Raw genomic sequence first — 26761 nt, forward strand, 5'->3', positions numbered from 1 at the left:
AAATTAGGGGTGGCCAAATACTTTTGCACAGAGATATTCTGCTTTGGTCTCATGTTTCTCTCGCTGCTTCAAAAGGAATCGACTAACATCTGTTATTAAATGTCAGGTGGATCATTTTCTATTTGGCTGTTGATCATATTTCTTCATCCATGACTGCAATAACTTTTCCTTAAAACACGAATTTAGTCATAAATGAGTTGTTGTGTACAGCCGGAAAACGTGGCCGCTGAATGATGCTCGGAGCAGAACAAGGTGTCACATCTTTAATGTGTTTGTATCCAGCAGAAGATGTAAAGCTACAGTTTTTATATGTGAGCAGAGCTGGAAGAAACTCGGCCGATGGACAGCGTCCACAAGCAGCCATCCTGTGTTTCTGGGTGTGGAGAGACGTGTTCATGTCTTGGAAAAAGGTCTCCTGCGTCTCATTTAGCTTCCAGAAAACCACATTTCCCTTCATTTGTTCTTACAGGACATGATTACATGTGTTAGGATGACTTTAATCCATTGTTTTTCACAGAGTTTCGTAAAAAAACAACCTGAAAAACTGTGTCAAAATGTTGCATTTATCATGAGAAATATCAAGTTATTTTAGGAAGAATAAGGCAATGACATTTCTTTTATTTCTATGAGTATCACTTCTTGGTCAGACACGTTTCAGACGTTTCTCTATCTCCATCACCTCTAATTTTAGCGTTAGATTAGTCCAGTTTTGGTTGGACTGTCCCTATAATTAGTTTTATTCTGGTGTTACTGTTGCACACTGCACCTTTCGTGATATTTTGTACCATATGATGATGAAATCACCAAATGTTGTACATGATTCTGAACCCAACAAACCATATTTGAATACTTTCTGTCACAGAGGGGTGTCTTTTGTCTTTTGCCAATCAACCCAATTAATGATCAGGATGCATTTTCCAAACAAATTTCTGTCTCAGCGTGCTGTCTTTAAACATTACAAGGCCTCGTTCACATTTATAAGCGATATAAAGAACAACTTGTGGCCTGAATGAGCAGTCGGAGGGGGGGGAAGCTGGCTGTTTTACTGGCAAACACTGGACATCCATCATCTCCTGAAGGGGCCCAGAAGCTAAAGCAACCAGCAGCTGCAGCCTGGAATCTAGCGGTAAAAACGAGGGCTGTTTCCATAATGAGAGCCCTTCTCCTGGCGTGACCTGGTCCTGAGCGTCACAGAGAGGGTGACACCCTCGCCTTTGGCAGATGGACGCCATATGAGGGCGGTGGGCAGACGGAGCTTCCTCACAGAGGGTCTTTGTGACAGAAGCTGAAGTAATGAAGGAGAATACAAGGATCGTTTGGATATATTTCACTGGAAATAGGACAAAAACTGCCTCTTCCCATCACATGCCAGATTTTCACTCTGTTCAGTCTCACAAATGCAACTCAAACACACTCATAATTCGAAAAAGGAGTGTTGAGAGACAAAAGTTATTCATGTTTTCAAACAGACGACATTTGTGCGAATGGGTCCTCCGTCATCTTCATGTTCAGTTGGCCTACAGAGGAGCTTTGTGGGCCCACTGCTCCCCGAGCTGTTTATATAATGCTCCTTTCACTGGTACTATAACAGCCCTCTGCACCCGCCCCACTTGGCCTGCACACAGGTATGTAACCGAGCAGTTGGCTGTGGTCTGCACAGGGTGGCTCAGACACGCTGATGTCAGTGTTGCTCTGCAGACTCTCTGTTAAAGGAGGGCAGGGTCAATGTGTAGGAAATGCTGACTTCGAAAGGGAGAAGCAAGGCGGGGCAAATTCATCTTGAAATGATGTTGGAAATGCACCTGCAGCAACAGTTGTAATGAAAACTGCTTCCACTCCTCATGTGTCTCCAGCAGCTTCACACGTGACTCTGCAGACACACTTTTGTGCAAACGGCAGCTAATTCGAGACTTCTGTGCCCCAAAAACGGCGAGAAAAGTACCTGATTAAGGGACTGTCCAACAGAAAGCAGCAGCTTAAAGCAGAAGGTAATCCGATTGAAACAGTAACTGATGTCGTGTGTTTATACCTTTGAATACAACCCATAGTGGCACTTTGTAAAGTATCATCCCTGCAAGTCAAATCAGGTTATAGGCAGAGCTCATACAACAAGGTTTTATTATGAATAATCAGATAAAAAAACAGCCAGAACTACATATGAAAAAGTCTAAATTTGTGTCATATTTTACAGGTAAGTTAATATTCCAAAGATCACGTGATGATGATTTGTTTATATACTTAAACATTACTCCATCAGACATTCGTGCTTGCATATTTTTGTAAAGATAAGTTGATTTGACTGAGTTTTGATGTTAGATGATAGTTTCTTCCATTTTTGTGGTGAAATATCAAATATCTAATGATGGAAAATGGAAACAGAATATATTGTCTTCATTAGTCACATTGAAAATGGAAGATGGACAGTTCGAGAAAGACTCTTCCATACAACCTTTGATTGAAAACAATCAATTTACACAAAAGAAACAGAAAACCTCTTTTAGAACTCATTGCATTTTATTTAATTAGTTAACAAAACATCTTATATCCGTGACTCAAACAGGGATTCACAGTGATAAATAATCCAATATTTTACGACAAGCTGTCAATTCAAATGATTAAGTAGTGTGTAATATATATTGTAGTTTAACATACAGGGATACATCATATTTAAAGATTATTCAGGGTTAGAAAAACTGATTTCTCCCCTCCTATCACAGTCTGAACGCTAGAGGTCGCCACTGCTCCTCCCTTCTTTTAGGATGACGTTTGTCCCTATTGGCTTTGTTCGCTGCCTATTGGCTCATTAGATTTTTGTGACACGCCTTTAAGAGTAGTCCTCCTTTTCCATTGGTCGGTTTAGACGTCAATCATTCCTACGTCAAACAGAAAAAAATAAGGTTGTTAACTGTCAAGAGTGAAGGGAGGAAGCTGATGGCTACGGTAAAATCCTTCTAGCTGCACCGTGAGTAATATATTTTGCTATCGGTAAAAATTGACGTGCATACAGCCCTAAGCATTAGCGTCGGTAATAGCATAGTTTTTAAGAATATATTTGCTTCAAATGCATACAAAATGGCCTCGCGTGACTTGTTTACACTGCAAACCCATCGGGTAACTAGCTCAATGCTAACGCTAGCTAACAGTGGCTAAATATGAAATTCCCAAAATTAACTGCATCTCGCTCCAACTTCCTCGGCACAAAACGATGTTAATAAAATCAGCTAATCTCGCAGAGTTTGTGCTTTTTTTTTTTTTTTAGCAAATCTCGTCATCAATTTTTTTTTTTTTTGTCCTGGTTTCACGCTTTTGTACATTTACTTCTTCGTGTAAAACGCAAATTAAGTTGTTTTCATGGAGAAAGACTCACTGTAGACTTTGGGAATTGGTTAACTCGGAGCATCCCTGGTTTATATGTACATATATTAGGTTTTCCACCTGTCACCGTCACCTAAGTTGTTCCAGGTAAACCTGTCAGGCCCCTTCCAACTGACTGATCAGGTGGGACAAGCTAAAACATGTTTTCTTTCTGAAAAATCATGGAATTTTCTCAAGATGTCAGCAGCTGACGTGGGGTTTGTTTCATAGATTACCCTGAGTAAAGTGTGCGTTTATTTAAATGAAGATAATCACTGTTATTATTAAACGTTTCTCGTTTAGAAAGAGAAATTCCCGGTTTATTTTTTAATATTGTGATTGGAGATGAAAATCCATTGTTTTATTTATTTTTCACAATTTCACGACTATTTCGTTGAATTAACTAATTAGTTTATAACAGCAATGGTAGTCTAGTTTTTTGTTTCTAAAGCAAGCCTATTTTTACTCATATGACATTAAACTTCACATGTTTTGAGTGTAGCTGCAAACCATGATGTTAAAATGAAAATATTCACATTATTCCCTTTAGTTTAAAGTGACATCTAGAGCACAAATGTGTTGTTTTGCACCAGAAATATTCAATTTACAGCCTTACTTGGCAAAGACTAAAACCTAAAACATGTTTTGATCAGGAAACGGACACAGAAGTAGCTCAGTTTGGCCTTGAATTAATCACCAATGTGATCTATTTGGTTTCTGTATACAGAGACGTTCAGATTGTCAGCTTGTCACTCATTTAAAGGTGCTAGTTTTCTCAGACTTTGCACACCCTAAAATATATTGTTTGCCAGTCTCTGCAAGAAAAGAAGGTTTGGAAGTGATATTTCTTTCTGCTGTTCTTTTATTCTTAGTGTTTAGACTCTGGTACCAGCTGTTGATTAGAATAAAACCTCTCAAAAACAGCTGCATAGTCTCTAAAGAACCACTTTCATCAAATTTAAAACAATACTGTGTTTCCAGCTCTGTGAAACCTGACCTGGGGTTGGAGGCTTTCACCCCGCTGCCCTGCATTAAACTGTGGAACGTTAACTGCACCCAGGTCACCTAAATCCCCGAAGTCCTGTTCAAAAATAGAGGACATGACCTCGGTGACCTCGGTGAGAGCTGCGGCGCTGCGGCAAGCCTCAGTAAACAGGTGTAATAGAAGAGATTAACAGTTATAATCAAGCTCTGTAACACTAATCCACTTAGATATGGAATGCGTTTATTTTAAAACCGACGCGGTGCTAAAACGGATGTAAGAACGAATACCTGAACAGTATGAAGTAAATGACATACCTTCCTGCTACATACTCCACTGCAGTTAACCCTTACTCCACTCTACTCTGATATGACTCCCAGGGCCAAAATCTGCAGATGTTTTAACAGAAACTAAGTTTAAATGGAAAGATGACGGTTTATTGGTAAAAGCTGTCTGTAAAGTCCTGTTAGTTGTTATGTCTTTAAGACGGAGAATACCACATTTTTGTCTCTTATCCCTAAAAGAAACTTCCAATAAAGAAATAATTGTTAGTTGCTGACTGATGTGATTTCAATCTAACTATTTCTTGCTCTAGAAGTGTTTCATACATGGAAAAATGATATAATTGTACTGAGTTTGCAGGTCATCGGCGTCCTTAAGGGAGGAGAGTGATATTTGTCCTTAAGGCCCATAAGTGTTTGCACAGTTGTGTCTGTTTATTGTCTCAGTTGAAGTCCCTCTGGGCCACTTCCACTCATAACAATCTTTTCTGCTGTAAATAGTCAGCTCAGACCCATGGTTGTTTGTGTCTCACGCTGAGGTGTTTCACTGCTTAGATGAGGGTCTTACAGTGAGCCAGAGGGTGGTGATCAGCTGTGGTCTGTCAACAGCACGCTGTGGTCGGCTGACCTCCGGGTCTCTGTGACCCGCTGATGTTCAGCGGTTGTGGGAATGCAGATCAGGGCTGAGGTCCCTGCGGCATTGCTGCACTATTGGCAAAAACAATGTCCGTTTCCTCCTAACAGTGGATGATATTTGCAGTTGTTCTTTAGTTTAAAGACCAAATAAAAAGGTTGTAGTTTTGATTAATTCGTTGTTTTGTGGATCTGTTCTGATGAGCTTGTTGGTGTAAAAATGATTCATAAAGGTTTCACTTTGTTTGGATTTCCACCCATGATGCAAACTAACATGTAAGCACAGTTTTTACACCACTGAGGTCACAGGAAGCACATGTATGAAGAATTAAGCAACAAGTAAACAAACATGGCTAACATCAAGCTAACATCACTGTTTTGTAGAACTGATTAGATGATGTTTGTTGGATTTTGTGTTCTTTTAGGGCTGTCAGTGCTGCACACAAATGGAGGAAAGGACCGTCATCCGATAGCTTGAGCCTGACCCTGTTGCTGAAGATCCAAACCAGTCGTGGAAGATGTGAATTTGCCGAATGAAGAATGAGAATCTAGAGTGACGTCATCGCAGGAGACGGACCGGCACAGCAACTTTCCTCGTTTCATTTGATGTTTAAGCGTCTAATCCTGCCGCTCTGCCTCACTCACACCAGCTCTGCTGTGCAGCCAAAGCAGAGTGGACTCCTGCCTCCCCCAGGCCTCCCATCAGCGGCCCGCTCCAGCGGCGTGTTGGTGTACGATGGCGCGGCGGGACACTAAGCGCTGCCGTGGGAGATTGTGATGTCAGAGCCCAACAGCCCGGGCGAGAGCCGGTGTGGCGCTCCCAGATTCTTCGTGGGCTACGAGGACGATGAGAGCGAGGTCCTGGAAGATAGCATAAGGACAGACATGGAGCTCTATGAGGACGACGAAGACACGGACTCGGTGAGAGAATCTCCCTCAGTTAGCTGTAAGAAATGATGTCGGCACCAGAATCTGTCTGGTACCAGAACATCTGGTGCTGGTAGTTTTATTCTGCAGGCCTTTGTGTAGCAGATCATATAAAATCTAAAATAATAAGTCACTTTTTGCATTGGATGCACGGCAGAAGAGACACGATGTGCTGTTGGTTCAGAACACGGATATTTGAATATCTAAATGTCTGTTTTACAAAGTCAGTTTTACTGAAGCTAAATGTTGTTTTCCTCTAGATTTAAATGTAAATGTAATTTATTTCTACAGCCCTTTACAACAATCTATTTCGGTACCAAAGTGCTTTAGATAATAAATAAAGAAAAGAATAAGTAAAAAACAATAAAATAACAGTAAACGCAATGAAATAAAATACAGCAAAATTGAATAAGATAATATAAAAGAGTCACCATACTACTGGGTATTAAAAGCCACCTGAAATAAATATGTTTTTAGCCTATTTGATAAGAATAAAAGGTTTTTTTTCACTCAGTTGTCTTATTTCTTGGTTTAAGGTACAAACGAAACAAGGCAAGCTCTCTTGTTGGTAAATGCATTTCAACCCAGACGTTGTTCCTGGATGTTTAATGTTTAAACTGACTTTTCTTGGGCATTTGTCCAACTAATCTGTGACCTTTCGAGCCTGTGGGCACATCATTGAAATGTTGCCGCCCTCTTTCTCTCCGCTGCGCAGCCTCCGGAGCAACAGATCGTGGTGGGGATCTGTTGCATGATGAAGAAGTCCAAGTCCAAGCCGATGACCCAGATCCTGGAGAGGCTGTGCAGGTTTGAGTACATCACGGTGGTCATCTTTCCAGAGGATGTTATCCTCAACGAGCCTGTGGACAAGTGGCCTCTGTGTGACTGCCTCATCTCCTTCCACTCCAAGGGTACAACACCCTGTTTGTGGCCTTCGTTTCTGCTTAGCTGTGATGACGCTGTTATGTTTTAGTCCAGAGTCGGTGTGTCTGCTGGGTGTATTTTCTCTGAAACTGTCTGAAAAGCCACGACTCTGAGCCCTTTAGCTCTGACTTTTCTGTTTTAAGCATTTGTCTGCATGTGTACGCCAGGATTCCCGCTGGATAAGGCAGTGAGCTATGCCAAACTGAGAAACCCCCTGCTGATAAATGACGTGAACATGCAGTACTACATACAGGACAGGTGGGTCCATTTCCTGAAAAGATCAATACCTGCAAAGTTCAGCAATCGATGTAAACCCATTTGTTTCTGGTTCTTGTTTAATTTCTAACAGGAGAGAAGTTTATCGCATCCTACAGGAGGAAGGGATTGATCTTCCACGGTACACTGTGCTGAACCGTGACCCAGATAAACCAGATGGTCAGTAAGCTGCTGACTCTCCTCTGATTATTGTGAAATAAAGAAATGATTCACTCCATTTCTCACTCAGTTCTCAGAGCTTTTCACAGCAGCCCTAAAACTGTGGTCCGTGCAGCATCCTGATGCTGTTTATTTGAGATGACGTAGGTTTTATTTGAGCTCGGATAAATATAGTATCAAATGTGTCCAACACTTAAATGCTATGATATGATGGTTCTGGCATGCAAGTCCTGTTTTTACACACTGTCCCTGTGGCGATGAGCGATCGGATGCTTTACGTGTCTGACGGGGGGAACGGTCTTTAAAACGAGAGCCGCATGGCTGAGAGTGCGGAGCTGCTTCAGAGGGCTCCAGAGTAAACACTGCGGGGTCAAGCATCATCTGTCTGTATTACTGGCAGCGATGCAAAGGAGCTGACGAGCAGCAGCATTTGCTCTGTGTGTGTGTCTCAGAGTGCAACCTGGTGGAAGGGGAGGACCACGTGGAGGTGAACGGGGAGATATTCCAGAAGCCTTTTGTTGAGAAGCCCGTCTGTGCTGAGGACCACAACGTCTACATCTACTACCCCACCTCTGCAGGAGGTGGGAGTCAGCGACTCTTCAGAAAGGTTCTTACTTTCCCTTTTTGCCTCTTCAGCTCAAACATGGAATGAAACTGGCAGCTGATTGTGTGAATTTCCACATCCCCCTCCTTTCCCCACATGTCAGAAGTAACAACAACTCATGTTACATTTGGGAAGCGTTTCTGCTCCAGGCCTGAGCTCCACTTTCTGAGTGCACACTTTCATATTACGTCTTTAGTCATCACTTCAGCTGTTGATCATCTGAACAGACGAGAATGTATTAACCTCCTAAAGTGCGTCATCATAAATCGTAGCACTGCTGCCAAACATGGAGCCGCAGCCTGTGAATTCAGACTGTTTGTTGTAGAGACTGCTGCCAAATGCACAGCTGTGCTAGGGCTGGGACATTTTATCGATACCGCGATATATATATCGATATTTTGTTTCCCGATCAAGTATCGATTTTTTTAAAAATTTATTTATTAATTTTATTTTTATTTTTATTTTTATTTTTATTTTTATTTTTATTTTATTTTATTTTATTTTATTTTATTTTATTTTATTTTATTTTATTTTATTTTATTTTATTTTATTTTATTTTATTTTATTTTATTTTATTTTATTTTATTTTATTTTATTTTATTTTATTTTATTTTTATTTTTATTTTTATTTTTATTTTTATTTTTATTTTATTTTTATTTTATTTTATTTTATTTTATTTTATTTATTTTTATTTTATTTTATTTTATTTTTTAATTTATTAATTTTATTATTATTTAATTAAATTTTTTTTTTAAGCAAACTTTATTGAAAAATCAGACGTTACAATTAGTGAAAACACAGAACATTAACATAAAACAAAACAATGCCGGGGGGGGGTCATATTATACAAAACGATGATAAATTAGTTCTTAAAAATGTTATAAAGTGCATAGCTCAGTGGTTTTTATGGCTTTTCTGTTTATAAAATGTAGGATTGTTGTAATTTATTGTTTGAGCTCCTTCTAAAAAATGAAAAAAGATGGTTTGTGATCAGAGAATTTGGATTTGTGTTTATGGTATTTAGCAAGTAAAATAAGCAGGTTGATGATGTAATATTCACAACATAAACATGAGTCTGAGTACGCTGAAGACACGGTTGTGACATTTTTGTTTGTTTCCGTTTGCCTGGTGGTGTCCTTCCGGTTCAAAGGTCGGACCACCGTCCAATCAGCAACGATTCATGTCAAATCACACTGTCCCTTTAAAATCTTTCAGAAAATGATGTGTATTAAATCATATCGACTTGTTGGCTGTATTCCGTGTATCGTATTGTGAGATTAGTGTATCGTACAGCCCTAATCTGTACCCATGACTCAGATGGAAAGGCTCAGTCATCTCAATTCACTGTGTTTTGTGTAGATTGGGAGCCGGAGCAGTGTCTACTCACCGGAGAGCAGTGTGAGGAAGACAGGCTCTTACATCTATGAAGAGTTCATGCCAACAGATGGCACTGACGTTAAGGTAGCCTATGGATTTAGCATTACTTTCACACAGCATTGTAGATGAACTGCACTGTCTGTGAACACCAATGAAATGTGAACCCTGCGGTGGTTGTCTTGCATCAGGTGTACACTGTGGGGCCCGACTATGCCCACGCCGAGGCCCGCAAGTCTCCTGCTTTGGATGGGAAGGTTGAGAGGGACAGCGAGGGGAAGGAGGTCCGCTACCCTGTCATGCTCTCAGCTATGGAGAAACTGGTTGCCCGTAAGGTGTGCCTGGCTTTCAAGGTAGGCAGAGGCAGTAGTCGGACACGTCCCGGTATCCTTTATCCTTGTTGTCGGGTAGTAATGCGAACTTCTTTTACTGCAGCAAACGGTGTGCGGCTTCGACCTTCTCCGAGCCAATGGACACTCTTACGTATGCGATGTCAATGGTTTCAGTTTCGTGAAGAATTCCATGAAATACTACGACGACTGTGCCAAGATCCTTGGGTAACACCTTTAGGATCGCCATGATGGCTGTTTCTTTTGTTTTAAATCCCTCCTGTTGACTCACCGTGTCGGTCTGCTCTGCTTTCCAGGAATATTGTAATGCGTGAGCTGGCTCCTCAGTTTCAGATACCTTGGTCCATCCCAACTGAGGCCGAGGACATCCCCATAGTTCCAACCACCTCGGGGACCATGTGAGTCATGGGTTCAGATTGATAGAAATCATTTTAGGGGTTGAATGTTACTGTTAATTTACTCTTGAAACCCGTCAGGATGGAGCTACGCTGCGTCATCGCTGTCATCCGTCATGGAGACAGAACACCCAAACAGAAGATGAAGATGGAAGTTCGCAACCCCATGTGCGTTGTCTCTTTGTGAATAACTTCCTGCTTAATCTTTAAAACCCTTTCTTATAATTCGTTTGTCTGATGCATCCAGGTTCTTCGATCTGTTTGAAAAGTATGGAGGCTACAAAACTGGGAAATTAAAACTCAAGAAGCCAAAACAGCTGCAGGTAATGGTGAATCGGTGGGTTTTAAACGGCCTGTTTGGGTGCACCGGTGACGCTTCTGACGCCTTGTTACCCTGAACCCTGACAGGAGGTGCTGGACATCACACGGCTGCTGCTGGCAGAACTCGGACAGCACAATGATTGTGAGATCGAAGAGAAAAAGTCCAAACTGGAGCAGCTGAAAACTGTTCTGGAAATGTAAGTGACAAGTAAACTGGGTCAAATCATCATCCACTGATCCCCGATTTCTGGGTCATCGCTGCAAACCGTGTCAGTTGCTGTTTGGAAGAAAGGATCCTGATCCACACCAAAACATTTAAATTTAGCAAAAATAACAAACGAATGGCAACAATCATCTTCCTCGTAGCTTTACACGGTACGTGGTTGTGGTTGGAAAGCGTTTCCTGAATGTGTCTCTCCTGTGATTATGACAGACGGGCTTTTTAAAGGCCACCACCTGCCAAACGACTCCTCCAGCAGCTGATGTGCTGCACGGTGCACAGTAAACATTCTGGACATTGTTGTGCCTTTCTGTCACGCCTCCAGAGATCCTTAGCGGCCAAATGTTAAAGATTACTGTGTTTTGATAGGACCCAGTGGCACTAAAGTGCGTATATCCCTGTTTCTGGGAGAGATGACACCTTTTCTTCTGTGGTGTTCAAAGAAAGATAACAGCCACTTTACCTCACAACAGAACACATTCAGTTAAGTCTTTAAGATAAGATTTCAGCCTGAAAAGGGTGGAACGCTCTCTCCGGGTCGGGGATGAGATCCTTCCCCAAGTGGAGGAGTTCAAGTATCTCGGGGTCTTGTTCACAGTGAGGGACGAATGGAGCGGGAGATTGACGGCGGATCGGTGCAGCGTCTGCAGTGTTGCTGCACCGACCCGTCGCTGTGAAGAAGGAGCTGAGCCAGAAGGAGAAGCTCTCTATTTACTGGTCAGTCTACGTTCCCATCCTCACCTATGGTCACGAGCTGTGGGTAGAGACCGAAAGAACGAGATCGCAGATACAAGCGGCCGAAATGGGTTTCCTCCACAGGGTGTTTGGGCCTCCCTTAGAGATAGGGTGAGAAGCTCAGTCATCCAGGAGGGGCTCGGAGTAGAACCGCTGCTCCTCCGCATTGAGAGGAGTCAGATGAGGTGGCATCTGGTGAGGATGCCTCCTGGACGCCTCCCTGGGGAGGTGTTCTGGGCCCGTCCCACTGGGAGGAGACCCGGGGAAGACCCAGGACACGGTGGAGAGACTATGTCTCTCGGCTGGCCTGGGAACGCCTCGGGGTCCCCCCGGAAGAGCTGGAGGAAGTGGCAGGGGACAGGGAGGTCTGGGTTTCTCTGTTAAAGCTGCTGCCCCCCCGACCCCCGGAGAAGCAGCAGATGATGGATGGATGGAGAGTTTTAATATGTAAAAGAATCACGTGAGCCTTTGTCAGATTTGTAAATCCATTTGACTGTCAAACAATTGTGTTTGACTTGTGTTTTACAGACACTCCCTGTCCTCTGGACACTAGTTAAAAACAAATCCAGAATTTGCAACTTAGGAACAGGAACTGACCTTATGTCCTTGGCTATATTTGGACGTCTGCCCCCTCGACCCGAACCCCGGATAAGCAGCAGATAATGGATGGATGGAGATTAGATTTCAGATTTGTTTTGTTTCCCTCTAATAAAGGTATGGCCACTTCTCTGGGATCAACAGAAAAGTGCAACTAACTTACCTGCCCCATGGGCAGCCTAAAACCTCAAGTGAAGAAGAAGGTAGGGAGGATTTTTATAAGCCCTTTGTTCCAGTCAAAATGGTGCCGGTGCTCAAACCGTCTTCATGCTTGGCTGTGAATTAATTTTCAGACTCGCGTAAGGAAGGTCCTTCTCTGCTGCTGGTTCTTAAGTGGGGAGGAGAGCTGACTCCTGCTGGCAGAGTGCAGGCCGAGGAGCTGGGCAGAGCCTTCCGCTGTATGTACCCCGGAGGACAAGGTGAGATGAACCCAGATGTGTCGCATTCCTCGCCCCTCTGCTATGATTATGATTGTATTTGGTAAAAGAGGAGCAACAAGCTGGTGATGGGGAAAAATGAACTTGCAGAAGCCTGCGATCAGTGGCGGTAAAGATGTCAAACGCACATATTCTCAAAGATTAAAAACACAGAAGCTGCTCCCAGACATGAGCCACAACCACAGCTGCTGGAGATCCATATAAGGCCCGACTGAGCGGTGAAGAGAGACCCAAAAGTGCACATGAACTGCTTCTTTTTTCAAGCCAATAATTATTACAATCATTCATCCTTTACTGGGACATACAGGCTCCATAAATTCCTTTGCCGAAGTATCATGTGTCTGTAAGAACTGCTGCTTCCACACATGTATGTCAAGCTTACTCCACTGCATCAACAGTTTAAAGGGGAACTCTGGTGTTTTTAAACCTTATTTCTGGCAGGAAATACGTTCATCTACTCACTGAGAACAGTTTGGTGAAAGTCGGCGTCCTTCAGAAGATATTTAGGTAACTGGAGATCCATATAACGGAGTGAACGGGGCTTAGAGGATGCAGCCTCTAAATAAGGCATTATCTGTCTTTATTTCACCAATACTTTAAGAAGAATGAATGAATGAACGTGTGCTATAGCTCTGTTAGCTCATAGCTGCTGTTATGTGGCTACTTGCAGCTATAGGAGAGCTAACGGAGGGATTTCTACACAGGCACTCTACTGGGACCACTTCATCCACACGCCCCCCTGCAGCACAGCTTATTCACTCCGTGCTCTGTGACAGTCGGCTAACTTCACACAGAGTTTGCTGCTGATAGTTTTGTGCAACATGGCAGGATATTTATCAGATTTTGATGATGTGAACGACGACTTTGAGTAAGATGGATGTTCTTACCGGAGTGAATGAGCTGTGCTGCAGCGGCGGGCGTCGATGACATCATCCCAGTAGACAAGTGCCAGAAATAAGGTCGAGGTTTAAAAATACCGGAGTTCCCCTTTAAGAACAGGCCACTCGGGTTCAAGGCTGCCGTCGTTCCAGGACAAGAAGTGTGCATACATCCAGGAAAAGATGACAAAGACTAATCCAAAGGGAGTATTTGGATTTAAAAATGACATAAAGGCAAGTTTATTTGTGCACGACAAGGTGATTCAGAGTGCTTTACAGAGACATTAAAACAGGAGAAATAAAAAGCATGATTTAAAATTTAAACAAAAGAAAGAGTCAAAATATGATTCTGTTTTGAAACTCAACCTTATTTGGAGCTTTATTCAAATGCAGCTGAAAATAAACGTCTTCAACCTGGACTTAAAGAGTGTTTCAGCTGATCTGAGGCTTTCTGGGACTTTGTTCCAGACATGCGGAGCATAGAAGATAAAATGATAAAATGCGTAAATATTCTGACACCTGAAAGGTGTTTCGACTCTTTTCCAGGAAATATGAGACCTTGAGACGAAGATGTAAACCAAGACAGTGCAGAGAGCTCAGTTCATGTCCGTTTTAGTAGAAATTAGCTGCCAGAAAAGAGTCAATTACCACCAAGGTGGTGAAATCCTTTTCCAAACTGCACCATAATGATGTTTTGTCTGGAGAAGTCTGCCAGACGCATTCAGGCTGCTGACTCTGTTTTTTCCAGGAGACTATGCTGGATTTCCAGGCTGTGGGTTACTGCGATTACACAGCACCTACAGACATGATCTGAAGATCTACGCGTCTGATGAAGGGAGGGTGCAGATGACGGCTGCAGCTTTCGCAAAGGTACTCATTTCTCTGTTCTGGGATCCATGCAGGATGGAAGTTTCTTACAAGCCAGTAATTGGCTGAAATCTTCCTGCAATCATTTTCCAGAAATGTCAACAGCTCTTTGTGGAAATAATGGGTTGTTTAAAAGAGGCTGAATAACAAAAGCCAAGAGTTCCACCTGCAAAATGAGACGAATGAACAAAACTGAAAGCTTTACCTGAAAACATCATTTGATGATCATTGATCTCCTCTGCTTTGGTGCATCATGTGCATTTCTTTACTAAAGTATATTATATTACACTGGCTTAAATATGTCAAACAGTCAAAACAAGCCAAGAAATCAAATGAAAACCATCAAAATGTTAATTAGAATCAGGTGTTAATCAGAGACTAAAGTGTTGTGAAATCTCTGGAGCATGAGTGGGTAAAACCACGAACTAAGCAGCGGATATTTGGGAGCTTTTGCTTTTACGCTGGTGAGTTTTTCCTTTCTGTTTTCCACTCACTCGTCGCTGTTATGGATGCATACAAATACCTGGAGTACTCCTCTTCTGTTTTCTACGTGATAAAGACACTCTGCACTTTCCAAAACCTAAATTCAGCATCATGAGGCGCATTCGGACGGAAACTGTCCACTTCGAATTTGCCCAGTTCTGCACAGCAACGACTCAGTTTGACTGTCAAACGCGTTCTTAAAGATCGATTCGTACGAAGTCGACTGTAGAAACGCAGAAGCTGCAGTTGTAACAGCTTTTTTTTTTTACAGAATATATATTTAACTGCTGTGGGGTACATGTGTCACCATAATTACATCCTAAGTGGTCCAAAAATACAAGATAAATCCTATTGAAACATGCCGTTACCTCCTGATTTGTACCAATTACAAAGCAAACCAAAGGAAGTCTTAACAATTATGTTACATGACATTCAAGGAAAAACCTGGAGGGCTACGATGAGGGCGCCTGGTGGGTCGCCGCATTCGGACGAAGACGTTCTAAGACCTGCCCTTCTCCAGGGGAACCGTTTAATTTTGCATTCTCACATGAGTCGGGGGCCTCGACAGGGACCTGAATCAATAAACTCTAACCGATGCCCACTTGTAGTCTTTAACTCTACAAACTGAGTGAGAGCAGTTTTTACTTCTACCTCAGTGTGAGTCAAACACATTCAACAAGTCAAGCAAACAGCAGCTGACAGGACTGTAATGAGCTAAAGTTCGGAGGAATGTGTTCAGAAAACCAGTCGGGTCAGGTTTTACATTTGTTTCTGCTGTTTGACTAACTGAACAAAGCTTTGAGCTCCAGTCAAAAGCTCGAAGGCAGAAGTGCTTCAGCTGGACTCTTTTCCACAGCACAGACACCCAGAGACAGTCTCAGGTGTTCATACCTTTATGGTGTCTGGTTAACAACAAAAGATCAACAGGATGCTGCTAAAGGGCACGTGCTGGCTGTACTTTAGCTGTACTTTAGCTGTACTTTAGCTGTTCTTTAGCTGTACTTTAGCTGTACTTTAGCTGTACTTTAGCTGTACTTTAGCTGTACTTTAGCTGTACTTTAGCTGTTCTTTAGCTGTACTTTAGCTGTACTTTAGCTGTACTTTAGCTGTTCTTTAGCTGTACTTTAGCTGTACTTTAGCTGGCTGGCTCTGGTCTCTGGCTGCTCATAAGAGGCACATTCGGACGAAGACGTTCTAAGACCTGTCCTTCCTCAGAGGAACCGTTTCATTTTGCATTCTCACATGAGTCGGGGGCCTCGACAGGGACTGATGTGACGCAGCCGTCTGCCACAGACGTGTTACTTTAGCGCCACTCGACAACAAAACAAAACCCGGGAAAAGTAAGGAGAGAAGAAAACAACAGCACCAAGAAGCTAACATGGAGAGCGAGGAGGCCACCGTGTTCATGGGCTGCATGGCGGTGATATTAATCATGGACGATCACATCGGGCGTCTAAGATGGAGGCTGGAAGAGCGCACAGCGAGAGTCAGGAGACGGAGAATCCAGCAGCGGGCGATACTTCTTCCTTTCATGGAGGAAAGAAGGAGAGCAGAGCGCCGCAGACAAAGGAGACGAAGTTTAACTTATTAAACAGGCGCCGGTTGGGTCCGTGTCGTATGAGTATTTCAGACAAGGGGCGGAGCTACAGCCACCAAACACCTACGTCATGTTCCTGTGGAACCCAGGAAAGACCCTGAAGGAGCTAAAATGGTTCCAGGAACTGAGGGCCGTGGTCCCTAGTTCCTGTTTGTCCGAATGCAGGAAAAAACGTCCCGATTCCTGAAAAGGTTCCAGGAACTGCAGAAGGTTCCTACAGTGGGAATGTGCCTGTTTTACCTGCCGGTTCCCCCACGTCTCCTCCCTCTCATTACCAGCCATGAGGCTGCATCCCCAGCAGAAAGTCTGATCCGATGGCCCACATGTGACCCGACTGACTGTTTCCCAATCCTGGTCCTTAAGACACCGCCCTGCATGTTTCCCATGTTCCCCTGCTCCAGAACACCTGATGCAAATGAACGGGTCGTTCTCAGCCTTCTGCAGAGCTTAAAGATCCATTCATCTGAATCAGGTGTTCTGGAGCAGGGAAACATGGGAAACATGCAGGGGGGGGGTGCCTTAAGGACCAGGATTGGGAAACACTGCTCAGTTCAGTTTATCTATAAAGTGCCAAATTTCACTTTAATGATACAATACAATCAAATCCAATGAATTAAATTCAAAATTAGTCCAATTCATACATATAGAGCCAATTCAAAAACCATTTCCTAGCTAAGGAAGGTCCAATCTCCCGTCCTGAGCGTGCACGAGGCGACTGTGGAGAGAAACGACCGTCAGAACCAGAACCAGGAAGGGCGGCCATCTGCCTGGACCAGCTGGGGGCTGAGAGGACAGAAAAGGACCCCCTGCTGAGAAAGAGAAACACAAATGTACATAATGTCAGACGAGGAAATAAAAGGGGGGAAAGAGGTGACCTAAACGAGTCTGTTTTTGTGTGTCTGTGAGCAGGGTTTGCTGGCTCTGGAGGGCGAGCTGACACCCATCCTGGTGCAGATGGTGAAGAGCGCCAACATGAACGGGCTGCTGGACAACGACAGCGACTCCCTGAGCAGCTGCCAGCACCGCGTCAAGGCCCGGCTCCATGAAATCATGCAGAGGAACAGGGAGTTCACCGAGGAGGACTACGATATGGTGATTAGCCAGCAGTGTCCAAGCAGTTGGTGGGGGGGAGGTGCAGGAACATCACAATGTGTTTTTTGAATGCATAACCAGCCCCAGTACTGACCCAGAACATGCAAAACAGAGGGCAGGGCTGCATAAAGAAGGTTTTAGCCTCCATCTGGCGTCAGAAACGGAACCCTTAACTGCAGAAGTGCTGCTTTGTGGTTATTCTTAGAGGGAAACCTTAACCGCTGCAGCTACTCCTCCCTTTTGTTTAGTTAGTGCTGATTTCCTGTGACCACACTGAATTGTGAGACATCTTCCTCGTTGTTTGTGCGTCTCTCTGTTGTGGCAGCTGGCCCCAACCTGCAGCGCCTCTTTGGTGAATTCAATGAAGATGGTGAAGAACCCGGTGGAGACGTGCGACGAGGTCTACGCACTCATTCAGAGCCTCACTTCTCAGATCCGGAAAAGAATGGAAGACCCCAAATCGGCTGGTGAGAAAAAGTTTTTTTTAAGTTTTTTTTAAACCTGGACCTTATTTCAGGCATGAAATACGTTCATCTACTCACCGAAAACAGCTCCATCAGATCCATATAACGGAGTGAACGGGGCTCAGAGGATGCAGCCTCTAAATAAGGCATTATCTGTCTTTATTTCACCGATACTTTAAGAAGAATGAATGAATGAACGTGTGCTATAGCTCTGTTAGCTCATAGCTGCTGTTATGTGGCTACTTGCAGCTATAGGAGAGCTAACGGAGGGATTTCTACACAGGCACTCTACTGGGACCACTTCATCCACACGCCCCCCTGCAGCACAGTTTATTTATTTATTTATTAGCTGATGCAGCCTCTAAATAAGGCATTATCTGTCTTTATTTCACCAATACTTTAAGAAGAATGAATGAATGAAAGTGTGCTATAGCTCTGTTAGCTCATAGCTGCTGTGTTGTTGTTATTGGCGGCTATCGGGGGGCTTATAGAGGGGTTTCTACACACTCGTCTACTGGGATGATGTCATCGACGCCCGCCTGCAGCACAGCTCATTCTGCATGTGTTTAAATGTTATATACTTAATTTTTTTCTCCTTTTCTTAGTCTCAAGTGAACGAAAGTCTCATTTCAAGCCTCATTTGAACTTTTAGTTGAAAACTTTGATGCTTTTGATTGGTTAGCTCATTCTGAAAGTCGTACAGTTAGCAGTTATCGGTGTTGTTGTCCTTTCTTACTTCTAATAATTGAGCTTAAAGTGATATTTTTGTCTTGTGACTTGTGAGTTCATACTTAAACTGTTTCATGTTGTTTCATTTGACAGAAAATGTCATTTTGTTGTGCTGATTTGTTCCAAATCCAGACTCACTTTGGGCTTTTTCTTTGTAATTCCTCGCCTTCATACAGCAGGAAACGGCTGCTTTGGCAGCTCAGAGTGGACTGCTGAGTCTACTGGGCCCACTTCATCCACACGCCCCCCTGCAGCACAGTTTATTCACTCCGTGCTCTGTGACAGTCGGCTAACTTCACACAGAGTTTGCTGCTGATAGTTTTGTGCAACATGGCAGGATATTTATCAGATTTAGACGACGTGAACGAAGACTTTGAGTAAGATGGACGTTCTTACCGGAGTGAATGAGCTGTGCTGCAGGAGGGCGTCGATGACATCATCCCAGCAGACGAGTGCAGAAATAAGGTCGAGGTTTAAAAATACCGGAGTTCCCCTTTAAGAACAGGCCACTCGGGTTCAAGGCTGCCGTCGTTCCAGGATACATCCAGGAAAAGATGACAAAGACTAATCCAAAGGGAGTATTTGGGTTTAAAAATGACATAAAGGCAAGTTTATTTGTGCACGACAAGGTGATTCAGAGTGCTTTACAGAGACATTAAAACAGGAGAAATAAAAAGCGTCGATGACATCATCCCAGTAAACGAGTGCAGAAATCCCTCAATAAGTTCCCCATTAAAATACATTTTAAACCTGTCAAGTGAAAGCAGCCGCTCTGTTCCCTCTCCAGACCTGCAGCTGTACCACAGCGAAACGCTGGAGCTGATGCTGCAGCGCTGGTCCAAACTGGAGAGAGACTTCCGCATGAAGAACGGCCGCTACGACATCAGTAAAATACCCGACATCTACGACTGTGTGAAGTATGATGTCATCCACAACGCCACCCTGGGCCTGGAGGACACGCTGGAGCTGTTCAGGCTGTCCCGAGCGCTGGCTGACATCGTCATCCCACAGGTGAGAGGAGAGAAGAAGAGGAGGGACACCTGGACTGCTGGGAAGCACCAGTCTGCTCCTGCTGGCCTTGTCTTTGCCACATTTTTGCTTCTTTTGTTTCATGAACGTCAGAGAATTAACACGGGAAGCAACTGCCTCAGCGGTGGTGCAGTATTTATAAAACTGTTGTGTTTCTGCAGGAATACGGCATTAATAAAGTGGAGAAACTGGATATAGCGTATGCTTACTGCCTCCCGCTGGTCAGAAAGATCCAGCTTGACCTGCAGCGGACCCACGAGGACGAGTCCGTCAACAAACTGCATCCCCTGTGAGTCCAGCAACATGTTTTCCTGCCATTTTAAGTGCTTGGCTGGAAATAAATGAACAGATTGTGGAGAATGTGTTGGATTTTGCGTGCAGGTACTCTCGCGGCGTGATGTCACCCGGCCGTCACGTCAGAACACGTTTGTACTTCACCAGCGAGAGTCACGTCCACTCCCTGCTCAGCATCTTCCGTTACGGAGGCTTGCTTGATGTGAGTAAACCATAATCCTGCAGTTGAACGCTTCTTTGGTGCGGCTGAAAGCTGAAAAGTCGTGTTTGGCCACAGGAGGAGAAGGACCAGCAGTGGAAACGGGCCATGGATTATCTCAGCGCTGTCTCCGAACTCAACTACATGACGCAGATCGTCATCATGCTTTATGAGGACAACAATAAGGTGGTTGGCTTGTCTCATCGCTCTGTAACGTTTCCAGGCGTCTGTCCAGCTCTGTTCTGACTTACTTATGTTGAAGCAGAAATCCAAAGGCTTGTTCAGATTTCTTTCCTCATAAATATGTTCCTTGATCTGACAGTTTCTGATTTCAATGATTATTTAGCTTCAATAACCGGGGGCTCACGACGCTCGCAACCCGCCGCTTCTGCTTCTTCTCCCGCCGGAACTGGCCAAAGGGGGCGGGGCTTATATGTATAGCAAATAGCAGACATGTATAATAATCCATCCATACATCGGTTCCCTCTTTCACCATGGATCGTACTCTGGGAAGCCTCCTTTGTGTTTCTTTGTGTTTGCGCTCTGCCATTTTCCGCTTTTTTTCCCGCCTTCGGAATCCAGATCGGCCCTAATTGGCTGTTGCTGCCATCGTGTCACAGCTCATTTGCATAAAGTTGAGCCTTTCTCAACTTTTGATGCTCACGAAGCTCACGAACTTCACGAACTTCATGAAGCTCACAAACTTCTAGAAGCTCACGAAGTTCACGAAGCTCACGAACTTCACGAAGCTCACGAACTTCAAGAAGCTCACGAACTTCAAGAAGCTCACGAAGTTCACGAAGCTCACGAACTTCACGAAGCTCACGAAGTTCACGAAGCTCACGAACTTCACGAAGCTCACGAAGTTCACGAAGCTCACGAACTTCACGAAGCTCACGAACTTCACGAAGCTCACGAACATCACGAAGCTCACGAACTTCACAACGCCGGCCGCTCATCGACGCCAGCTTACATTGAAAATGAACGGCTGCTGGCCGCTCACGCTGCTTTTGGCGTGAGCCCCGGTTAGAGTGCAGATGGGCTTCTCAGATCCATATGAGGTGTTTAAAATGTTCCTGCCTTCAGGAAACGGAGGCAGAGACATCAGAAAAAGACTGCAAGTATATCTAAAACGTTGTTTATCTGCAGGAGCTGTCCTCTGAAGAGCGTTTCCACGTGGAGCTCCACTTCAGTCCTGGGGTCAAAGGTGTGGAAGAGGAGGAGAACGCACCGACCGGATTTGGCTTCAGACCCGCTTCTGCAGAGGCGTCCCGACAGGTGAGGTCGCTGCGTTCCCTTCTGCTTGTTGCCGTGCAGCGGAAAGCAGCCTCTGGACTCAGCTGTTTCTCTCTGCACATTTTTAACGGGCAGAAACAGACTGACCAGGGCAGTTTGGAGGATCTGTCACGGGACGAAACTGACCGCGCCGTGCCGCTGTCTGAGCCAATCACCATTCAGAGGAGGTCCCCGCTCATTCGCAACCACAAGACTGGATCCATGGAGGTGAGAACCGCTGTTACCGCGGTTACCTTCCATGTTGTTATAGACTGTAGATTTGGCCTCTGTTCCTGTCCAAGGTCAAATTTCTCTCTCTATAACTGAGTGTTCATTGGTTGAAAACACACCTGAACGCTTTGCGTTTTCCTCCAGGTCCTGTCGGAAACGTCCTCCTCCAAAGTCGGCAGCTATCGCCTCTTCTCCCTCTGCTCGCGTCAGTCCCCCGAGATGAAACAAAGTGGATTAGGTAGGTGTAACTCTGCTACGTTACCATGGCAACAGTGGCGATGTGAAATGACTCGGGAGTGGGCGCAGGATTCATCGGGATTGCTCTTTTAACTACGGAGGACATAATTGTACTGAGAGCTGTGTTTTTTTTTACTGTGTCGGGATCCTGTTTTATTGTAGAAAAATGATGAATGAATCTCTGATTTAAGCTGCTGTCTTAAACAAATAAGTCAACACAGTTCCAGTTTAAGCAGAAACTGGCTCAGTAACTCTTTGGTCCAGTTTCCAGAACTTCTAATTGATCTCATTGCTGTGATTGATCTTTCTGGGAGACGAGGTTATTGTTTGTGAAGCGATTTCAGCTCACAGTTGTTTTGCAGTTAGGAGATTGTTATTATGACAGATTCTGGTGTGTTTATGTGAACTAAAAGTGGTGAAAATCCCATGTAAAATATCTCACTAATGCCACAGTCAGACACTTTATGTGAGATGATCTTTTCTGAGGCTCCTCTCTTTATCGCAGTCAGTCACTGATGAATTCTGCAGCTCTAAATCCTCATTGAAAGGAAATCTTTCACCTCGACTTTTGTCTTCAGAGTCTCTTTAGACTTTCTTCTGGCTCACGCACAGACGTGTAGTTTATGTTCATGTTAATGCGTTTGGCAGATGCTTTTATCCAAAGCGCCTTGCACATGTAGGGTAAGGGGGTCTCGCCTGAGGACGAGGCCTGGGGCGATAACGATAAACGATATGATAATATATCGTGATAATGTACATCCTTTCAAATGCAATAAACTTTTATTTCTTCGGGTTTTACACCGTTGTAGTTTAAATATCCTAAATAAATAAAACTCAGTCTCTGTCAGCAAAGATTGCATTGATACCATCTTGCGTTGTTCCGTTTTTATTCACTTCGACGACCAAACGCCTCGGCGAGTGTTGACTGTTGAAACGAAGGCTCTGCGTTTCCAGCTGGGAAAACTGGGGCCGGTGGTTCTGCTTCAGGTGGACATGCAAGTTTGCAGTGTCGCCTTTTTTTGTTGAACAAATTCAGCATGCTGGGCTCACCTTGCTCATTCGGTTTGAAGCCCAAATACTCCCACACTGTAGCATCTGGCTTTGCAATCATCTTTTTTCCTGTGCAGCCAATGCTAGCGGCCCAGAGACAAAGAGGCTGGATGACCGACAGGAGGGCTCACTCTGTTCATTTTGCTACGGAACAAACGCTCCCGGGTGCTGAAACCGAGCACAGAGTGAGCCCTCCTGTCATCCAGCCTGCTTGGAGGCGAGAGACGAGGAAAGCAAACACGCACATGGAGATATATCGCGGCAAAAATTATTGAGTTAATTTGAATTTATCGTGCGATTAATAGATTTATTGATTATCGGCCCGGGCCTGGTGAGGAGCACCTTTCATGCAGGGGATGTGCAGTGAGAGCTGTCTGAGATGAACTTCAGGCTTTGGTGCCAACCGTCAGGATTATCCTTCATCTCTATATCTATTTGCTTTTTTTGTTCTCTGCTTGGCTGTTAAATTTGATTGTGGGCCATCGGAGAGGCAGATTGAAGGGGGGGGTGCAGCAGCTCAGGGTGGTTTTAAGCCCACAGATGGAGATCAGTACGAGTCGCATGGTCTTTTCTGAGTCTTTGTATGTGCTTGTCTGTTTCTTCTTGTGTTTCTCTCTTTCTCTGTCTCTCTGGTGAGCTGTTTGAGTAACAGCATGTGATGTAGTGGTGACTAATCCCGAACCCCCCAACCCCCTCGCAGGCTCTCAGTGTGCCGGGCTCTTCAGTACCACCGTCCTTGGTGGCTCCTCTAGCGCGCCTAACCTGCAGGACTACGCACGCGCACACCGCAAAAAATTCTCCTCCGGCAGTCTGTCCTACAAAGACGGTATGTGTTTGAGACCGTGCTCCCTCACAAACCTGCACAGGACAACAGTAGATCAGTCACACATCTCCTCCTAGTCCTAACTCCTAAAACATGTCTGACATCCAGAGGGAAACTGTGCATTTTCACATTTTCAGCAGATGCAGAGTTAGGTTCATGAGAGGAAAGCAAGGCGATGATAATCCGACTTTATTTGGACGACTATCATGTATATCCATACATGTAAGTTATAGTTTGTTTTGTTTTAGTTTTCAGCCACATATGCATTTCCCTTTTTCTGTTCGTATTCGTTCTAGTCACCAAATCCACAGTGTTTCCTTTTTCTTTTTTCTCCACACCACTTTTCTGTATGCAGGTGCGCTGTTTTTTTTTAGGTTTTTTTCAGCAGTTTGTGCACATGGAAGCTGCCTCGAAGTCTAGTGACGACTTAGACTAAGTTAAAGGCTGTTTGGGTATGTGTGAAGCTCCCAATTGGAAGTAAAGCTTTGAAAAGAACAGCAAACTTAACTCAGTTTCCTGATGCATTTCGCTGCAGTTTGTCGGAGGCCAGCTGCATTAAAAGCTGTGCAGCGGTCGCACCTTTTGGTTTTAGATGAGCCAGCACTGAGTTTGACTTAGACTGAGATGTTAGCTGGAGCACACAGCGCTGTTTTGTAGCTACTGCATGTGTGAAGCAGCATAAAACTCATCATTATGCTTCCATTAACTGCCGTTTGTCCTAAACGTCACGACTTCATGTTGCAGTCTGTCAAGTGTTTTACGTGAACCCCAAACTAATGCTCAGCTTTGCTTTAGGTTTCACATGAATAACCATAGCAACAGCAATTAGCCTGGATCGGCTGTACATAAATCATTAGTCAAACATTGTTTGGGAGCAGAAAAATGCTACAGGTCCAGGTTAAATTCAGATTAGTGACTCATCCAAAGATGGCCGCCACGCCTGGTCCTCACCGACAGAGGCGTATGTTGTGATGTCGTCCAGCAGGTGTCAGTGTGGTGCCGTGCAGACGCCGTCTCCTCCATCCTCTGTCCTCCCGGTTATCTCACATGTAGACTCGCTGTTGGTCTTTGTCATCCATCTTGTCAGAGCTCGGTTTTAAAGACTCAAAGGAACCATTGCAGCTGTGCATGTTCTTACCGGGTAGCAAATGGTTCCTTCATCTTTTTGTTGTGTTTTTCCCCCCGTGCTGAAGCCTCTTTACCCTGTTAAAATCCAAACATTTCTATCTGTGCGTGACAGAGTCAGAGTTTGTCAGGGTTGCTCTGTATCTCCGTGTCTTTAGGCCTGGAAAGCAGACGGTAGACATGGATGTTGGGCTTTTTTTCCCACCTTTTTGTGTGTGTGTGTGTGTGTGTGTGTGTGTCATTATTTAGGTTAAACTCATTTCATTTCACCTGAAGATGTTCCACTGATGTGTCGGCCCACTGCCACATTTAGACATCTTCAAGCATCGAGTAGCTCAGTCCTTCATCAACTGGAACAAAACTACTGACTCTTAAACCCACTCATTTGTGAAGGTGTTGGTTGCTCTTTATTAGTTTCACTGCGCCTACATTAGAGAAGAACAGGGGATGATAACTCATGATATATAAGTTACTGTGGCTCTTAGTAACTCTAGTGAATTTTTATTTTTTATTTTTTTCCTCAGAGTTGTTGTCTATGCCGGCAGTAAAACGATTTTCTGTGTCGTTTGCAAAGCATCCGACTAATGGTACGTCTGCTTCTTTCAAGTATTTTTCCACTTCACCTCCCTTTGTCTTGCATGTCTTCAAACTTTTAATTTTTTTACCTTGAGCATTTTTTTCCACATGGCCCTCCAGCATCTCAGGTTTCCGTTATTTTTCTCTCTTAATTGTTTGAGTTATTTTAATTTTTACCCATTAGCTTTGGGCTTTTTACTTTTCTAACACTACCTGACATTCTCTTTCTAACCAGGGTTCCCACTGGTCTGTCAAATTTTTTATTTTTTTTGTAATTTAAAGAAAAGTTGCAACAGGGAATGTCAGCAAAGGCCTCAGAATAGTAAACAGTACTGTGTTTAAACCTGGAACCACCCGTCAAACCTTTATAAAACACCAGGAGAAGGTAAATGGGAGCAGAGATTTATGAAAATACAGAGTTTCTGAGCAGCTTTAAAGTGAATCTCTGGTCTGAGCTCCTTTATTCTCCAACTCAGCCTGAACCCTCTGAGACCAGCTTTCTGTCATTTCTTTAAGGAGTCTTCAGGAATAGTTCTCCAGGCTTCTTGAAGGACATCCCAAAGCTCTTCTTTGGATGTGGGCTGCCTTTTGTTCCGTTCTCTGTCAGATGATCCCACACTGCTTCAATAATGTTGAGGTCCGGGCTCTGGGGAGGATTCATCCCTCCATAAGACCTGTTGCCACTGATTTTCAGTCCACTTCTTGTGTCATTTGGCACAGCTCAGCCTTTTCTCCCTGTTTCCCTTCCTTAAGAACGGCTTCTTGACAGCCACCCTTCCATGGAGACCATTTCTGATGAGGCTTGGGCCAACAGTAGATGGATCAGCTGAAGGTCCAGATGCATCTCTCAGGTCCTTTGTCAGGTCTTTGCTGGGTTTTTTCCTCTTTCTTAAGGACTTCACTTTCAGATCCTGTTCATCTGCTGTAGATAGTTTTTTAGGCCTGACACTTCTTCTTTTGTCCTCCACTTGTCCAGTTTCCTCAAATGTTTTAAGGACACACTGCACACCATGCTGAGATATGCCAAGTTTTCAGCTAATAGCTCTTTGGGAATCACCTTGTTGCTGCAGAAATCCTATTTTCTGTCTGTCAAACTGTGTTTTCTTTGCTGTTTTTCATAGATGCAGCTAAAGAAATGGGAACAAATGATGTGTCTTTGTGACAAAGTGCCTAAAGATCCAGTTTAAAATGGCTTCTTTGCTAAGTTGTCTGTTCTGTGTCGACACAACACTGGTTCATCCC

The 26761-nt window shown here is 44.0% G+C and overlaps 1 protein-coding gene across 4 annotated transcripts in view; it reads left to right on the forward strand.

Moving 5' to 3' along the window:
* The first annotated feature begins 2879 nt into the window (after positions 1-2879).
* Positions 2880-26761, forward strand: part of ppip5k1a (diphosphoinositol pentakisphosphate kinase 1a) — a 32378-nt gene continuing 8496 nt past the window's right edge. For 2 of the 4 annotated variants that reach the window (XM_072379909.1, XM_072379910.1), the window contains exons 1-27: positions 2880-2962; positions 5676-6171; positions 6893-7088; positions 7269-7359; positions 7451-7536; positions 7989-8143; positions 9501-9602; positions 9707-9868; positions 9951-10072; positions 10162-10263; positions 10342-10428; positions 10508-10583; positions 10669-10778; positions 12251-12336; positions 12427-12552; positions 14197-14318; positions 17305-17487; positions 17813-17954; positions 19468-19691; positions 19871-19998; positions 20091-20205; positions 20281-20388; positions 21352-21480; positions 21574-21705; positions 21853-21946; positions 23696-23821; positions 25468-25530. In XM_072379909.1, coding sequence (XP_072236010.1) covers positions 6028-6171; positions 6893-7088; positions 7269-7359; positions 7451-7536; positions 7989-8143; positions 9501-9602; positions 9707-9868; positions 9951-10072; positions 10162-10263; positions 10342-10428; positions 10508-10583; positions 10669-10778; positions 12251-12336; positions 12427-12552; positions 14197-14318; positions 17305-17487; positions 17813-17954; positions 19468-19691; positions 19871-19998; positions 20091-20205; positions 20281-20388; positions 21352-21480; positions 21574-21705; positions 21853-21946; positions 23696-23821; positions 25468-25530 — 3211 coding nt within the window. In that variant the 5' untranslated portion in view covers positions 2880-2962; positions 5676-6027. The remainder of the gene's footprint in view (positions 2963-5675; positions 6172-6892; positions 7089-7268; positions 7360-7450; positions 7537-7988; positions 8144-9500; positions 9603-9706; positions 9869-9950; positions 10073-10161; positions 10264-10341; positions 10429-10507; positions 10584-10668; positions 10779-12250; positions 12337-12426; positions 12553-14196; positions 14319-17304; positions 17488-17812; positions 17955-19467; positions 19692-19870; positions 19999-20090; positions 20206-20280; positions 20389-21351; positions 21481-21573; positions 21706-21852; positions 21947-23695; positions 23822-25467; positions 25531-26761) is intronic. The other 2 variants (XM_072379911.1, XM_072379912.1) reach the window with 2 other exon arrangements.

This window comes from Leuresthes tenuis, unplaced genomic scaffold (genome assembly GCF_036924035.1).
Source record: "Leuresthes tenuis unplaced genomic scaffold, fLeuTen1.0.hap1 SCAF_2, whole genome shotgun sequence".
NCBI classification, from domain to species: Eukaryota; Metazoa; Chordata; class Actinopteri; order Atheriniformes; family Atherinopsidae; genus Leuresthes; species Leuresthes tenuis.